This window comes from Scophthalmus maximus, chromosome 2, assembly GCF_022379125.1.
Source record: "Scophthalmus maximus strain ysfricsl-2021 chromosome 2, ASM2237912v1, whole genome shotgun sequence".
NCBI classification, from domain to species: domain Eukaryota; kingdom Metazoa; phylum Chordata; class Actinopteri; order Pleuronectiformes; family Scophthalmidae; genus Scophthalmus; species Scophthalmus maximus.
Genome location: NC_061516.1, coordinates 6,723,819 through 6,741,993, shown reverse-complemented (window position 1 = coordinate 6,741,993; position 18,175 = coordinate 6,723,819). Strand labels below are relative to the sequence as shown.

General features: G+C 46.5%; 1 protein-coding gene across 1 annotated transcript in view; it reads left to right on the top strand.

Moving 5' to 3' along the window:
* esama (endothelial cell adhesion molecule a) overlaps window positions 1-17,932 on the top strand; it is a 46,708-nt gene extending 28,776 nt beyond the window's left edge. Inside the window, exons 2-7 of the mRNA XM_035626140.2 lie at window positions 11,832-11,983; window positions 13,511-13,712; window positions 13,801-13,956; window positions 14,799-14,921; window positions 15,041-15,173; window positions 15,608-17,932. Coding sequence (XP_035482033.1) covers window positions 11,832-11,983; window positions 13,511-13,712; window positions 13,801-13,956; window positions 14,799-14,921; window positions 15,041-15,173; window positions 15,608-16,118 — 1,277 coding nt within the window. The 3' untranslated portion in view covers window positions 16,119-17,932. The remainder of the gene's footprint in view (window positions 1-11,831; window positions 11,984-13,510; window positions 13,713-13,800; window positions 13,957-14,798; window positions 14,922-15,040; window positions 15,174-15,607) is intronic.
* Window positions 17,933-18,175: the final 243 nt, after the last annotated feature.

Here is an 18,175-nt window from a genome sequence, read left to right as displayed (position 1 = left end):
GTGTGTGTGAGTGTGTTTGTGTGAGTGTGTGAGTGTAAGTGGTTTAGTGTGAGTGTGTGTTTGTGTGAGTGTGTGAGTGTGAGTGTGAGTGTGTGTGTGTGTGTGTGTGTGTGTGTGTGTGTGTGTGTGTGTGTGTGTTTACCAAGAGTGTCACTTGACATAGCATGGGAAAGCCACTAATGTCTCTGAGAAGGTTTTATAATCCAAACTGGTCTCATCCCCTATTTCTCTGGATCTTCCCTTTTGTGGGGGGCTTTAATATCATGTTCACCATCTCCGCCACTGCTCTACCAGGGAGATAGCCTAATTCAAAAAATACACTTTTGTATCCAAAAAGTCCGGATATCAGCTACCACCAATAGCTACTGTTACATATATAGCAATGTACGGTATCATCAGATTCTAACTAAGGAGAGAGAGTTTCTCCCACTTGACACCCCCGGCTCTTCAGGTCAAATTAGCACAAGAAGATGTTTGACACCACCCCCCCCCCCCGGCCCCCTGACCAGGTACGTTATCAGTCTTTGTGTCAAAACAAGATGAATGCCTCCCTCTCTCGCTGCAGAGCCCTTATCTTCCATTCTGAGCGCCGTGCCCCTCTCTCCTTCCTCGTCGCTTTTCAAGGGTATGCGAGAGCGGGCTCCTAATTATGGAGAAACACATTTTCAACAGCAAGAGTCACATCTTTAAAGATGTGCGACGCTTAAATAAGACGGAAGCTAATAACAGGGACACGTCAGAATCTCAACATCCTTTGGGAATATGAATTAACTTGGAAGATTGTTGGAGACTGTTGGAATCCGAACCGACGCCTGTTTCCCTTCTTCCTAATAAGGCAGGTGAATTAGTCTCCCATTCACACACACACACACACACACACTGAGCTAACCATCCAAACATCCACATCTGCTGCCTCTCGTTCCGGGAGCGAGGAGGCGGACCGACTGCAGGGTGTGCGTTGCACCATAGGAGCACCAAATGGCGTCATTATGGACCTTGTCCGCTCCTTCGGTGCCAGACAAACTGCTTTCATCTCCCCAACAACCGAGTCGTTGCCTCCGCTCCGTGTCTGTCAAGCGCGGCGCTCCAGAGCTTTCACCGTTCCCCGAGGATCGGTTGGATTCCGGTGCTTTTCGGGATGAAAGCGTTTGTCTGAGAGTCGGTGGAGTCAAAAATGGAAGTTTATGTTGATCATCACCAGATCTAATCAGCGTGGCCCTCCGCCCGGCTTTGCGTTCGGCTCAGAGCTCTGCGCTCGGGCAGGCAGCGGCGCAGATGCATCATGGATCGAATGTGACGCCAGGATAACACAGCGACTGAACACACACAGGACACGGGCTCTAAATGAGTTCGCATGTATTAGAGATGTCCATCATGACGAAGGCCACGCGGCCGTTCATGAGTCCACACACTTCTACACGGCAATCACATATCTGTCATTACGTCACTCAGGTCTCTCCCGTCTCTCCTGTTTCGCTTAACGGCTTGTCAACCTCCAACCATGCCACCACATCTCTTTAATGGCATCCTCTGACACACACACACACACACACACACACACACACACAGTCAGGCGCGTCTTTGTCCATCTTTCTTGACACTACCGACTGACGTCGTTCCATAATGTTTCCCGCGTCTTTTCATTAAAGTTGATATGGATAAGTGGAAAAGATGGCCAGATTCCCAGATTGGGAGCTTGCGGGGTTTCCATGTCAACACACTCATTCGCTCTCACGTCGGGTCACATTCTAGTCGGGGGAGGGGAGTGGGGCAGAACTACCCTTGGCTGAATTCACCACGATCCAGTGGTGTCCTGAGCAGATCACGTCACCTGTCAGCTCTCCATATTGTCCGAACTGATCTCCCCAGCTGTCAGTGACTTCCGTGTGTGTGAGTGTGTGTGTGTGTGTGTGTGTGTGTGTGTGTGTGCGTGGGTGGGTCGGTGGTCGGGGGCTTCCCTCCTCATTGTTTACAGTCCTGCTGCTCAGATTTTTGGAATAAAAGCAGGAAGTGTGGCCTCACACGTCTGTGTTTTTCAGGCTGACACTGATGAACCCCGGCGTCGCCGTGGTTACAGGTGACATACTCATCACCGAGTGCTCCAGATGGCAGCTTCTGTCGGGCACGACACAAACAACAGCTTGCTCTGCTCTGGCTGTAATTATGGCCGTAATCGCGTGTTTATTACCAACTACCATAGCTACTATTAACAATAAGTTTTGGCTCCTTCAAGTTCGATGTCACCTCACTTCAAGTGGCAGTTTGGTGTATAGGTGCATTTCATCCACACTCACTTATATCCTTCAAAAGTTCTCTGCTCGGAGGGAAGTACGTTGTAAGGGTTCAGGAACTCAAAGGGTGGAGCCTGCAGCTCTGAATGTCGCTGACTCTGATGTTTTCTGCAGCATTGTTTTACACCCAGCTTTTTTTTTTTTTTTTTAAACCCTACAGCTGCAGCCAACAATTATCCGGATGGAGCAGACATATAATGACAGATGGGCTGATGTTGAAGTTCAGGTTTCATTGTCCATTTCCATAAAGGACGACATTACACAAGCGCACAGGTGACATGGCCGCTGTGTTTTTAATACGTCTGTGGACATTTCTCAGTGGAAACTTCTTTGACATTGGTCCTGTGGACATTAATGTTCTTGGAACCATTGGTAGAAAAGCACCTTATTATATAATTTAAAAAAAAAATGAAAGTAGACTACATCTACAGTCATGTGTAATCCCCATGTTGTCGTTCTTCCAGTTCAAGATTCCAAGTTAGAAAATGAGGCTTGAATTATATCATATCTATATTTCATTCTGCATGTTGTCTTCCACTGAAGGAATACAGTAACCAGTACTACAAGAGGGCATACTGTACCTCCTCCAGTGCCCAACATGACCCTATTGAAACCACATTTATATCTGATAGATCTGGATGATTAAAAAAATTCCTGGATCCATACCATTGTCTAGATCTGCGCCAAAATTTAAAAGGGTTCTTCTCTGGCCCACGTCCCCTCCTCCCACCAAGTCTCATGGAAATATGTTCTGTGGTTTTTTAGCATAATCGTGCGAAAAAACCAGACAGGGGTGAAAACATAACCTCCTTGGCTGAGGTCATAAGCAAAAGCGTTTATTTATAACAAATTTGCAAACACCTATCACAAGTTGTGTATTTCTGGAGGCTAACAGTAAACCTCGAAATGATGTGTTATGGCTTTTTATCCACTGTAAAATGTTGGTGATAACATTGAGCCAGTGTTTTAAATGTGGGAGTGGTCAGTGAGCAGAGCGTGGGCTGCTTCCTGTCCGACCCCGACTACTGGACTTCACTTGAACACTACCTATCCAATACAAACAGGCTCCGTCGCAGCTCTATCAGGACGCGCAGCTGCTTCCTCCCTGCCATCATCCACACAATAGAGCGGAAGTGTATGTTTGTCGAGGGGTTTCAGGATGTCTTTGATTTTTTTCTATGTATACTATGTGAACTTTTGCTTCGTCCTTTTTTTTTTTTTTTTTTAAGATTGTCCTGTCCCACTTCTAATCAGCGAGAGCAGAACCGTGTTTGTGGGTAGGTTAAGGCCATGGCAACGGGTCTGACCTATTTTCTTCTTCTTTGTTGTAAAGCTGGATTGGAATTGACGTTCCATTGTTTCCGTGACCTGACGAGACTGATTGCGTCACAAGAGCAACGTTGGGTTTTTATATGCAGATTGTCTTTAATAAGAGCTTCAAGCTCCGTCAATGGACAGATTTCGAGCCATTTCTGCACCGCAGCAGTTCCCATGACGTCTCGATCAGATGGAAGGCGGATCCAATTAACCAGAGCGCTCTCTGCATCTCGCCAAAGGCTCAGTTGCTATCAGAAACCTGTGCGTCAGACGGGCACTTCAACACTGTCGAGTAGGAATATGAGAACCGAGATATGAGAATAAGAATCCTGTTATCTGTCAAGCACAAAAAGTGTAGGAGTCGTCGTTAGTCAAGACTAATGGAATTAAGACATGTTTGCATGTGAAACAGGTTTCATGGAAACAATATAACAGGATTATGTGTATGTGATTTTATATGATTGGTTGTTTGTTGCATAGGTATTGACTTTAATACCGAGACATATTTGAACAAGGAGGAGGTAATGACGCTAACATGCAGCAGGAACCTCAATGAACAGACGACCACAAAGTTATGATAACACATGTACATGTGCGTTCCCGTGTGTAGTTCTTTCATGGGAGATGTAGTTTTTATGTGCAATATATGGTGCAATTGTTTTAAAACTTTGTTAAAATCCCTCATTGTATATCAGCTGCTACACTGGATACCAGTTTGTCTCAGAATAATATAATAATATAATAATAATAATAATAATAATAATGACTCCAAATCAAGGAATTAACACTTATTCCCATTTATTCCGACATGAATGTCTGGACCAAATTTAATTCACTTTATTCATATGTCGACCACATGGTGACACAGTGGGGGGTTTCAAATTCTGAGGCATGCCTCCCCAAGGGGGCACTGGGGATGAAGGGTGGGGTACCGAGGGAGAGATGTGAGGATAAAACACAGAGAAAGGTTCTGAAAACAGGAAGTGAGTTATTATAGTTGACCTGGGTTACCAGAGGCTGTGACACACAGCTAATGGAGGCAGTCAAGGCAGTTGACTTTATTCTTTACCTCAGTGTCAGACTTCGAAAACACCTTGTGCTCGAATCGCAGGATCATCGGGGTCATTGAGGTGCATCATCTGGGACCATGAATCCTTCTAGTAGATGTCAGTGGATGAGTGAAAATGTAATGTAATGTCACAAAGTTATTGTTCCATCCTCTGTACCGAATTTTACAGCAATTCATCGTGTAATCGTTCATCATCTTCTACGTCCCTCTGCCAGCAAAGGCTGGAGAGGGCTGGGAAAAGAGTTGCTGCAGTCAACGTCTGATCCCATTTTCATATTCTACGCAGGGTCCGTATTTATGAATTCAAATCATATCAGTATAGGGAAAAATGGAGGAGCAGTCATCTGATTGGCTAATGGCCATGGTGATGAAAGCTCTTCGTCCATGGCCAGGGACAAATGTGCTGAGCCTCCGGGACGGAGCCACGTTTCAGTATCACTCAGCTCTCTGAGGAATTAACTCATTCTGGTGACTTTCAAACGCACGTGAAGTCTAACGATGAGTCCACGCCACATGTAAACAGTGATGAAGGTCACCTGTACGTACCCACCATGGGGACAATGATAAACACTGTACACACTGTCGCACAGCACACGGTCAACAGCGCCTTCCACACATATCATCCCGTGTGTTTCAGCAGTCAGAGTGCAGGATGAATTCAGACCCGGGAGCTATCTGTATGCACCCAGAGCCACGTGCAGCTGTCGAGGGAGGCAAAAGAGTCCGGCCCCGAAGATATGTATCTATTGTAAAGTGTGTTGCAGGTAGATGGAATACAGAAACATATGAACACACACACACACACACACACACACACACACTGCCTGGCCTCACACTATCTCCGCTCCCCCAATTAAGCAGACGCTTCCCGCCTCCGCTCTCTTCTTCCCTCCTGGTCTCTCCTCGCTCGCTCGCTCGCTCGCTCTCTCTCTCTCTCTCTCTCTGTCTCTCTCTCTCGATGTGCCCAACCGATGAGTGGCTGGTAGTTTTGCAGCTCGAGGACAGAGATGACACATTCTTCTCTCCGAGAGTCCCACCGCTGTGTCTCCGGTGAATTATACTGAGCGGAGCGTACACTCGCACGGTTATCAGATGATGAGCTCTGCCTCGCTCTCCAGCCCTGAGTCCTCAGTGTGTGTGTGCGTGCGCGTGTGCGTGTGTGTGCTGTCCGTACGAGAATAGTCAAATTAAATCGATTTTTTGGGAATCTCACTGTAGTGTGCGTGAGGATTGATTGGGAGGAGAGGCGGGTCAATAACGGAGCCTGCAGCTTAGTATTTGTCAAAGGTTCGCCACCTTTTCTCACTTTGGTTTACATTTGTCATCCTTGCCTGGATTCCTTTTTGCAGTTCCCCTCGAGTTGTTTCCATGCCCGCCCCTCATTTCGCAGCCCGAGGTGGAACTTTCAGACCTGTTTTTCTCTGGATGACTTTAAAACGTCGGTGTTTGGACTGGATTCGATTGCATGCGACCGGGCCACTGTTTCAGTCGTGCGTCTTGTTCCTCTGCACTCACTTTTGCCCCATCAATTATTCACGACGAAATGCTTTTGTTCTGTGTGTGTGTGTGTGTGTGTGTGTGTGTGTAAATGTGCTGCTAATGTCGCGCTTGACAAAAACCCTGGATCTCAGTGGAACAATCCTTCAATACACCGTCATCTTCTCTGTCCCAGCGAGTTGAAACCTGATACAATGATGCAGGTCCCACTAAATGGCATCAAGCGTAGATGGGAGAAAATCGTATGAAGACAAATGAGATTCATTAAGAAAGAAATGTAGTTTCATGGTTTATTACCTGATTACATTATTTCCACTGCCTCATGATGAATCTACTTGGCAGCACAAGTTGGTTGGTTTGTTCTAAATATGAACTATGAATTATTCATTCGCTGTGTTTGTCCATTTGTACATGTTAGAGGTGAAGGGTGACAAGTGATTCAGCAGTGAGGGTGTGTGTGGTTCTAGTGTCGGACGGAATAATTCACAGCACACAGACATCATCGTCACACTGTCCTGGCTTTACAGTGCGGCAAAGACAAATGTATACACACATCCGACACCGGCCGTGACGCGTGCGAGAGCGGCAGCTCAGTGACGAGGCGCACAAGCAAGTGCACTGCTTTGTCAGTGTGGCGCTCCTCTCCCGTCTGCCCGACAGCTGCCGCAACACCTCCCAGCGCTGTCGGCTTCGGGGGCGAGCGTGGAACTGCTGCGCGCAGACCTTCCTCTGGAGTGTTTCAAAGAGCACGGCGTGGCTTTCGTCCTGATGGATACGCCTACACTCGGACGGCGGCGGAACCACCGCTGATCCAAAGGCAGATCTTTGGGTTCGGCTCCGGACGCTTATCTCCATGAGAAAAAGCGTAACGTGGCCTCTCCGCCCGGCCTCCAGAGAGAGGACTCGCACGTCGTCTGTGTGCTCATACCGATCGTCCTGCGCCGTCTCCTCTCTCCCTCTGTAGTGAGGCCGTCGCACAGTAGCTGTTTCTTCGCGCACGACGCCGAGCCGTATGTGTTCCTGTGACATTCTTGTTTCCCGTTTACATCTCCACATCGCCCGCTGTGGAAGTTTACTCTAAGTCGCTGATAACACTCCGTCCGGCCCGGCCCACCCCACCCATCTTTCCAGCATGAAAGACACTAGTTACGCTCACCCTCCATGTGTGTGTGTTTCCTGTAATTAGGCGATACGAATGTACACAAACACGCACACACAACTCCCATCAAGGGACAGACCAGCCTCAGGAGGCACACACCGACTCACGTGTACTAAACGCACTTGGCTCCGAGGTTCATATGCCGAGCGGAGGAATCTAGACGCTCACACCTCGGCTCGTGTCGTTGAACTGTTTGTGAGTCCCCAGCTGCATTAAAGCCACGAATGATGTGTGGCCAGTGTCCTCCTTTACAAATAGTTTTTTTTATAAATCAATAAAACCTATTCATTTATTTATTTATTTAACTAATTGGCTAATTTATAGTTACATTTATTTATTTATTTATTGCCTCATGTATTTATTTCCAGATGTATTTCATAGACATATTCATTTATTTGTGCAGTTATTCATTTATTTAATATTGGCTAAAACGGCATTCCATAGTTTTCCTTTCGGCTGATGAAGCAGATGTTTTTCTCCTCATTATTAATCCTCCCCGACTTCGTCCCTGTTGGTTCGCTCATGTATTCCTGGCTACCACCTTCAGCACATGCCACTTTCCCAAATCAAGTTTTTTGCCTTCCTTAATCCTGCTTTAATGTGTCTTACAAATCCTGTTAAAAGTGCAAACCCAGCTCTAAAGACCGAAGCCACCTAACCATGAAACACCTTGTTAAATCGGACTTAACGAAATTCCCCCATTAGCTCCAGTGAGACTCACCCAGGCCTCATTACTCCCTTCATTCTTTCATACACGGAGCGAACTCGCTCCCATCTGCTTTGCCATCAGTCACCACGGAATATTCGGGGGCCAGTCGTCCTGCAGCCTGGATCTCAGACCTGCCGCAGTGGGAAAGATGAAGCCTCGCTGACGAATTAAGAGGGAAGAGTGACTGTTGTGAATGTGATGCCCGTGGCTTTGTTCTTTTTTCTCTATTTATCCCCCGTTTTTCCGCCCCTGCACACATCCATTCATCTCTCCCTCAGCCGCGGTGCACTCTCGTCGGAATCAGGGGAGGATTGCCGTCAGGAAATCTTCTTAAAACAGCACTTCGCAAGATTTTCATAGACCCCCCAAAAAAAAAAGTGCAAGCCCATCTTCGCTAATGAGGTGCCGGAGATTTGGCCCATTTTTCTCCAGTGAATTGCAAATAGATTTGAATGTAAGAAACCAGGCATGCGAATCCACCTCTTAAAGTCTCTCCGACCGCACAGAGACGCTTTAAGTACTGCATACTCTCATTCATATGAGCATTTCCCCAAAATGCCAAACTCCCTGTCACTGTCTGACCTGGCCTGACGTTTCATGGTGATTTTGGCAGGTCCAAACAGAGGCTGACAGTTACGTTGTCTTTCAGTTGTCTTGTCAGTGCTGTGCATGCAGTGCGTCTGTCCACCACGTCCTCATCCTCCTCTCTGAGACTCAGCGCAGCCTCTCAGTGGAGTCATCAGAGAGCTGCTCCACACGGACTCGTTACATTTACGTTTAAGCCTCTTTGGTTCATCTCTACATGTCCACCGCCCCACACACACGAGCTCTGGTTTCACCGCCGCCGCAAATCTTCTCAGGGTCTGCAGAGCGATTGACACGATGGCTCTCTTCCTTGTCGTCCTTCCTTTCTCCCCTCCTGTCATCTGTCTCCTTCTTTCCTTCCCTTCGCCGGGTCCATGTGACTTCATTAGCTTGGCTCTTTATTAAAAACAACGTTCCCTCAGGAGTCTGGCCCACACATTCTCCGTCTCCCTCGTCACTGTCACTTATCCGCTCCGTCCGTCTCCATGGCGACGGAGAAACTGATATCTACACCTCCCTCTGCTCAGATCTCTTTACATGGTGTTTTGTCGCTTCTAACTTCACCTGTGTCCAAAACAAGCACAGGAGGTGTTCATTAAAATATCATCACGGTCGTCCATCTAATATTGACTCCTGCAGATGTATTTTACTTAAAAACTGATTTATTTATCAATTTTAAACTTGTCTTGTTCCCAAGGATATTATCTTCATCCAATATTTTTGGGGGAATCAAACCTAAAATATGTTTATATGAAGTAGAGTATCTTATTACTTATTATGAGAAGAATGAAAATGCCAAAAAGTGTGTTTCACTGTAACAGCAGCAGCGTTATCGAGCAATCCCACCACACCACCGTCTTCTTCTGAGATTCTACGGGCTCGCCGCTTTTCTATGTGACCAACCTAACATATTAAATATATATGGAATATTACATTTTTGCACACAAAAGGAACTTATATTATAACTCGTTATACTTGATTGCTCAAAGAGTAAAGGTCCAGTGTGTAGGATTTAGGGAAGCTATGTGCAGAAGGTCAATGTAATATTCATAAGGATTTTATCACCTGTGTTTCTTTTTTTGTCATGCTACGTGGCCAAGATGTCGACCGTTGAGGGGGTGAAAACGAATCCATGGTTTTACTCTCAACGTTTGGACCGTTGTGAGTTGTGAGTGCACTATGCGGGGGATTTAAAGTGCAATGCGTGTTGCCATACCTGTCAGTGTAATGCACTCGTGCACCCAAAATAGCAAGTGTGAGTATGGAGAGCGTGAGCGTTGAGACGCGGCCGCCGGTGGGCAGCAGCGTCCGGCCGGAGGTTCAGCTGCTGCCGGATGAGTCCCGACAGCACGTTCCCTCCGTTCACAAAACACTCGCCACTTACATGTCATTGCATCACTTCCTGTGCATTGGGAGACGCTCTCGTTGTGGCAGCAAAACAGGACGCCTAATCAGAAGCAGTGTCTTTCATGTCGGGGTTCGGGTGGCAAAGAGGCAGGACCCAAACGCAGGAGTGGCAATGAAATGGAATTAAACAAGAAAACAACTGACTACAGTCACTGAAGTCACACAATAAAAAAATCCAACTAAGGGCGTCCACGGGTGTAGATACGCGAACAATCACAGGCATCACTGAACAGGACAGAACAGCAACCATCAACATGAGTAACAAACAGTATGCGTGGTGCAAAGAAAATGATTATTATAATTATTTTCTTTAAATAATTCCGGGAGCAGTGTAGTGGATGAGGTGTTCGTGCAGTGTGGCTTGATTTCAACCTCTTTGCACTATTGTGTGAAGGGCCACGTCAATCACAGCCGTTAGCATTCCGCACACAGCGACATGTCTTCCGATGGCCGCACGCCGCCCACATGCTTGCAGACAAGCACTGGCAGTGGTGCGAGACCTGGCGAGCGCCACGCGGGACAGCCCGTCCTCCGCGTTGGATTGGCTGAGAAGAATATCATCATATGAGGGGACGGGACTGACAGACAACGAGGTGGGAAAGGTTCGAGGTGAGAGAGGAGGAGAGAGCAGCGGGGTCGAGGCCGTGAGAGGGCAGAGTGATGGAGAAGGAAAAATAAAGTCATCCTGCCAAGTTGTGACTCTCTGCTGCCGCCCTCTGGCCTGGAACCCACACTACATCCAGCTCTGCTCACCGAGCCACTTCAGACGAACTGTCGTCTTCCTTGGACCCTCGTCAGCCTCCTGGTGGTTTCTCAGGCTCTTTGTTTCATTCAGCTTCACGGAAGGGATCAACTAAATGTTTATAATAGTAGAGACACTTTGACTTTGTAATACTGAGCTGATTCCAAGTGAAGCCCATTATTCCTTGTTGGCTTCCCCCACGATCAAACAGTTGAATGACAAAGAAGAAGGTACCTGTACGACTGTCGGTATGTCGGCTTCCTAAGGGTGTGAGCTCAATGAATACATAGGTGAATATTTTGCACTTAATCAGCTCTGCTACAGTTAATATCAGTTAATAGCAGCAGCACCGCCGCAGATATTTAAGAGCCAAATGAAACCTCGGCTATTTTTCCCTTCTTTTTGTTCTCACGTCAACGTCACACAAACGTCACGTGTAATTCCCTCTGATCAAATCCTTTAGAGATGGGGGAAAAAATGTGAAAGCTGCTGTGGGCATACAGAAAGCTACATGGATTTATTTACCAGATTATATGTCAGGGGTTCTCTGTTAAAATGGGAAGAAAAAAGAAATAAAACTGTGGACACTGAGAGATGACTGTGCCAGAGCGGACCGACAGACGCTTCTGCTCCCAGAGGACGTCCACCGTAGATCGATGAAGAAGTGCTCGTCCTCATGGACATCCTCCAACACTCTGGTTGGTAGGAACGGCCTCGCTTAAGAGTTTTGTAACGATAAATGGGCTTTTAAATGGGCTTTAATCATCTTTTACAACTCTCTGACTTGACATTGTTCTGTGCGTTCATGTAATTTTGTCTCACACTTTGCGTTGCAACTCTCCTGCCACGAGTTCCAACGCTAAGCGGAGAATTGCGTTAGGATACGGAGGCGTTGTTGTCAAAGTTGTGCTTTGACAACAACGCCTCCAGCGTGAAGTGTCGAGTTTCATTTTGTCCCAGTGTGACATTGTACAGGTTCCTTTTCTAGTGCCGTTCTGAATCCATATTTGTGGGTCACACTGACGGTTTTCCGTTTCTCTGTCTTTCTCCATCAGGCGCGCTGGCCCAGATCCAGATGCCCCAGCCCAGTATTGACGTGATCAAGGGTCAGATGGTGGTGCTGAAGGCCTCGTACAGCACGGCGCCCGGCAGCGACCTGAGCACCAACACCATTCTGTGGAACTTTGTCTCCAACAAGAGCAAGCTGGTGAGGGACCTTTTTGAGTGATATCTGCAGTGTGTAGAGGCCTTTCCTTTGCCATCTGGGGCTATGATATGTGGGATTACGGTTATGAAGGATGTTTGCTTGGTCTTATCCTGTTAATCTGGCAAAGCTCTTCTTTTGTAAACCCGTAGAAATTAATCCAAGTCGACAAAAAAAAAGGCTTAACGCTTTTAATACAAACACTGTACTATTTCTTTACTGCTTTAATACACTGTACTGTAGAAACTGTGTTTTTTTGTATTAGGGGACATTAAGTCTTCTTTTAAATCAGATAATTTGTGATGTAATTGCTGATTGCGTTGCTGATGACGAAAAGGCTTTTTTCCATCTGAACAGCCTCCTCCTCGACGCCATATCGCCGTTGTTTTTGTTTTTTGACACGTTATTTGGCTGCGGCTCCGCTTATGTAACTGCCCAGGTCAGATTATTGGGCTGCCAAGACGGAAACGACCCAGAAGAGGATCACAGTCGAACAGAGAACAGGGGAAGAGAGAACTCGGAGAGCTTTTATTTTGTATTTTTTAATTGCTCACGCCTGGACAGTGTCTCACTCGGATTGACCTTCATTTGCAGCCAGAGAGATAAATGAAATAGAGCAAAACCTCACAGCCTCGGTCTCTGGAGAGCGTAGAGAGGGGGAACGACACAGTTCAGCAGCTAAAGTAAAGTTACACATTAACCAGTGAACTTGAATTTTAGTTCTGTCCCACAGTTCCCAGTAATATGGAGAAGTTTGTTTATGTGTTGTTCCATTACTATTATTTTTGCTAAAGCAAATGGATCAAGGTCCTTGCTTTAATTAGCGCTTCTGTTGGGGACTATTTTTTTCCTGCGGATTAATCCACCTTGGATGCTCTGGTGAGTGTTTGGGGCAGCAGGACGTCCCGTATACAGTGGGGTGACATGAAGGAACCAGTGCAGCAGTGTGACTCACCGTAAAGATTTGAATCGTTTTTGGGAACACCGGAGCTCTATGGCACCGAGGAACAATTTATACCAGGCTCTGAATGCATAGAAAATATTAGTTTGGAGGAAACGGGGGGGGGGGGGGTCTGAGGGTTCTGTCCCTACAGCTGCTCTCTTCTGTACAGAGATGCTGGTCGCATATCCAAAGAAAACAAGTCAGAAGGATGAAACGAGCCGCCTGGTTCCTGCCTCGTGTTTCAGCACCACGCCAGCGTCGCACTGTGTCACCTCACCTCCTCCCACACCTCATCCCTAGAACCGGTTACACAGTGCAACGGTCCTTTGAATGCCAGGTTGAGGAGACGGGTACAGAGGGTGTTCCGCGTAACTCAGTTCCCTCTGCGATGCTTCCATTCCGCCCACTGTTCCACAGCTGCCGGTCACAATTTAATCGGGCAGGAGATGTTTGGATCAAAATTTCCCCTGAATCTTTTGACCCAGGATAAACGGAGAGCAATCACGTTGACATGAAGCTCGGTGAAACTCGGTCCTCTGTCGTGCGCCAATATTGTCCCGTCTGACACTCTGCTCTCTCGCGTCCAGATCATCTCCTACACCAAAGGCTCCATGAGCGTGGGGAGCTCCCAGTATGCGGGCCGGGTGGGTTTCTCCGCCAGCATGCCCTCACGCGACGTGTCGCTGTACATCAACAACACCCAGGAGTCGGACTCGGGGAGCTACCTCTGCCAGATCATCATCCCCGGCGAACCCGGCCTCACTGCGCAGCTCAGTCTGGATGTGAAGGGTGAGCCGCAGACTTCTGCTCCACTGAAATGCAAACTGCCCCGTTTGTTTTGTGCGACACTTTTGTAATCCTCTCGTCTCCCCCGCAGTCCCTCCTGCGGTCCCCAAGTGCTCTTTATCAGGGAAGCCGGTGCTGAAGGGAAATGTGACTCTGAGCTGCACGTCCAGCTCTGGGAAGCCCGTTCCTCTGTACAAGTGGAAGAAAAACAGTCCCACGTCGGAGGTCTTCTTCTCTCCCATGCTCAGTGAGTGGAGCCTCCTCCGGAACCAGAGAGTTCCTCCAGGATCATTCTTTTAAAAGGAAACGCATCAGAGGGGCAATGCACATGCACTGTATACACGCCAGTCTAGTGCATAATATATATTTATTTATTTATTTCTATAATAATAATAATAATTCAATGTGAATGATGTCATTCCCACCTACTATGATCATAGATTATACTTCTATCTATATAAGCTTTGGTGCTATAGAGATACCTGGCAAAGGTATTTTTGAACTATGCATGACATCATAAGCTTTACATTGTCTCTCTATTTTTTGCGGAGATATCTTATTATGTTGTTTATGTTGACCCTGACCTTTGACGATCAGCTCTAAATGTTAATTATCTGGAGACAGTTAGTGCTGAATTGTCACAAGTAATATTTAGGGTTAGGATTTTATATCAATTTATCTCAAAAAGGATTTGGTAATTTTAAAGGAGTAGTTCAACCTTTTGGGAAAATCTCCTTTTTAGTTCTTCTTAAGCTTTCCAACTTCATCCTGCTCTTTTATGTAGAGTTGAATAATATAGCACATCACCATCGGCCTCATCGTCAGTCACAAAGCTCAAAATTGAAATTGGTTGAGTAAACTATTCCATAAAAATACGTACTAAGACAGCATAATGGAGACTACGCCAACAGGGCACACCACTGTCCTCGGTATTTTTTAATGATATATCATAACCAACACTGAATCATAATCATGACTTATCATGTGGAGAGTGTAATTCTGTCCGATGTCCAATGTGTCAAAGGAATTGATGCGTCGGCAGTCTGATTTAGTGTGCATGTGTGACCACCGTGTTCGCTGCTGTTCCAGATGAGAAGACGGGCACCCTGAAGCTGGGCAACCTGAGCAGTAACATGTCTGGGAAGTACGTGTGCACAGCCAGTAACTCCGCCGGCTCGGAGACCTGCTTCATCAACCTGGACGTCGTCTCCTGTACGTAAGCGCGTAGCAGCACCCACGACCGTCAGAGTGGTTGTCGGACGTTTTGTCCAGCAACGGTTCAGTTTGTACGTTACGTAGAACGATGTGCTTTGTGTGTTCTCCGGCGACAGCCACCAATGCGGGGATGATCGCTGGCGCCACCGTGGGCTCAGTGGTCGGCTTCATCTTCCTCCTCGTCATCTGCCTCTTTTTCCTGGCGAGGAGGCGACGGGACAGCGAGGACGACATAGCCAACGAGATCAAGTGAGTTCGTCCAGTGACGGCCGATAGAAAGTTAGTGCTCAGTCACAAGCGCATGACAGAGTATGCCTGAGTAGAGATGCTTATGGTTCTATGCTTAGTCATGTGCACGTTGTAAATCTGAGCTGCATACGGGACATGTTATCAATCAATCAATCAGTCACATTTTATTTCTGGATCTATGATAACAACCTCAAACGCTCTGACAGAAACTGAAAAAAGAGTCAGTATCAGAGTGACGTGGCGGATCCTTGTCTTCCTAATTGAACATTAATTATGCAGATTTGACAAGATGAACTTAAATAAACTAGAAAATAAATAAAACTCTGATACTCAGTCATCTCCTCAGTTTGTTCCGTGGCGCAGGGTAATGATTCTGATAGTATCTGATGTCGCCCCCCCCCCACCCACCACCCCTGCTCTGTCTCCACCTCCAGGGAGGATGCTCAGGCCCCCAAGCGCGTGTCCTGGGCCAAGAGTGGCATGGGATCAGACATCATCTCCAAGAACGGCACTCTGTCCTCCATCGCCTCCAGCCCGCACCACAAGGAGCCCTCCAACCACCACCTGCAGCAGTACCCCCAGCGCCCGCCCTCAGACACCGCCTCCATCATCACCGCCACCGGCAGCATGGCCGGCTACCGGCCCTCCCGCCACCACGGCGCCTCCACCCCCACCCACTTCGGCTACAACAACAACACCACCCTGCCTCGTGGACAGGCCGTCTCCTCCGAGGCCAACGGGGGCTCCCCACCCAGACCGGAGCGCTACACCCAGCTGCCCCAGGCGCAGGCGCTGCCACAGACCTACAGCCAGCCTCAGCTGCGGCTCCAGGCCGCTCCCTCCCCGCCACCGCTGCCCTCCGGCGTGACCGCCTCTAACATCGCCCGTATGGGAGGGGTGCCCATCATGGTGCCCGCACAGAACCAGGCCGGATCTCTTGTCTAACAAACAGTGCTGTTGACGCGGAGTTCTTCCCTTTCCTCTCTCAGAAAGGGCCTGATCAGTTATTAAAGGGAACGCTTTCTTCACTGCAACTTAGCAAAGAATTATAGTAGATGAAGGTTCACAGAAGCTTTCAATGGCAAAATCGACTGTTTACTTGCTCCAAGTATACTTACATCTTTTATATTCTGTATGCACTGTATGCTGCACATTGAAAACTGTGTACAGACATGATTTTCATACATTCGTCCAGTGTCCTCTTTTTCTACTCTACTAACGCATTTCAAATTTTTTTTTTTATTATTTAATTTTTTCAAATATATCTTTTTAAATGTTGTGGAACTTCTTTGTTCCCGCTGCACTGATGACACGACGTGAGCAGCGGGTGAATCGTCACAGAGGAGGTGAGAGGAGCGCCATCGTCACTTCAACAACTACCTGCCGGAGGAATCATCCAGATGTGAGCGCGTCATATCAGCACTCTCCAGAGGAGCGAATGTTCAAAGCTACTGTATATAAAGAACTATGTATTAATAAGTATATTTCTGCAGCAGACTTATGGAAGGAAAGATATGAAAAGAAAAAAAAAAGTTTTGCAAAATATCCTAATCCTTTTCTGGCGTCATTTCTGTCGGTGGTTCAGCTTATAAAATGCTCTTGGACTCAAGTCTTCAAAACACAGATTAGCAAAAGCTTCTTATGATATTGAGCACTATTGAGAACGGCAGTGTGATGACTCCACTAACACTCGAGTCCACACTCAGGTTGTAATAATTTAAGGTTGCCGGCAGCATTGAAATTGTAAATAGGATATTTATTTTCTGTCAAATGTGTGTGTGTGTGTGTGGGGGGGGTACGGAACCAAAGACAGACAGTATGTATCACTTCATTAATATCTGCTGAAGTGTGAAAGAGAGAGTGGATCAGTGGGGTTTAATATCGCGATGTGAGTCACTGCCAGAGAGTTTTTGGATGAATCTTCTTTAACATTTGATGAAAATGAAAACCTGATATGAGTTTCTCTGTATCAAGAACATGATTAGGAAGCTCCACTAGTCCTGTGTCCTCCTTAACACTAAACTAGTTGAAAACATTGTGGACAAGGTCACCTTAGTTTTTACATTTCATTCAGCCAGTCACAATGTATCAAGCTGTATCTCCTCCACTTTCAAGTCACACAAAAGCCTATTTACAAATCACCTGGCTCTTTAAAGCATATTTATCTATTTTATTATTTATGTATTATGACAGTGATCTGCTTTACAATTTATTCTGCGTTATTGTCATTACACTGGAGCGTTTGCTTGATTTGCTTCTTTCTTTTTCCATTTATCAAATGACGTTAAGTTTAAAGCGCAGTGATGTTGAAAGAAACGACTGTCTGCGTGTTTGACACAGCAGAACGTAGCGATGGTGGTTTTTGTATTGTTTTGGAGACAATTGAGAAATTCAATTAAATACAATTGTATTTGTATAGAGTCAAATCACAACGTACATAGGGCAAGATTTAATGTGGGGAATCGGAAGTGCTACAGTTGATGTGAAGTGTACATTATGAATATGAAGATGTATTCGAGACAAACCTTTATTTTTATACCGTCACGTGCAAGGGCACATGAGCAGAATTCATAAACAGTATAAACTGTAAATGCTGATAGTTTTCAGTGACTGGTGAACATGATGGATTGTAGAGCTGCAGTTTATACAGTAGGCCTCAACTGTGGTCATGAATGTGCCGTGTGTACTCCTGTCCTCCATACTTGTGTTCATGGAAAATGCTTTGTATAATATTTTTCATTAAATTACAAACGATCAGGTGCGTGTGTCTGTGTGAATGAATGTTCTTTTTTTTTTTTTTAAATCATTTAGACTGATGAACAGAAGCTAAGCAGCCTCCTGTTCACGACCTCTGTCTCCTCCGGTGGTCATAAGAGCCACGACAGGAGGGAAAGAGAACAGCCATTCATATTCCCTGCTGCATTATTTCATAAACTATTTATGTCGCTTTATCTGATAAAATATGCTAGTGTATTCAGTCAGTTTTTATCTTTAATGTACTC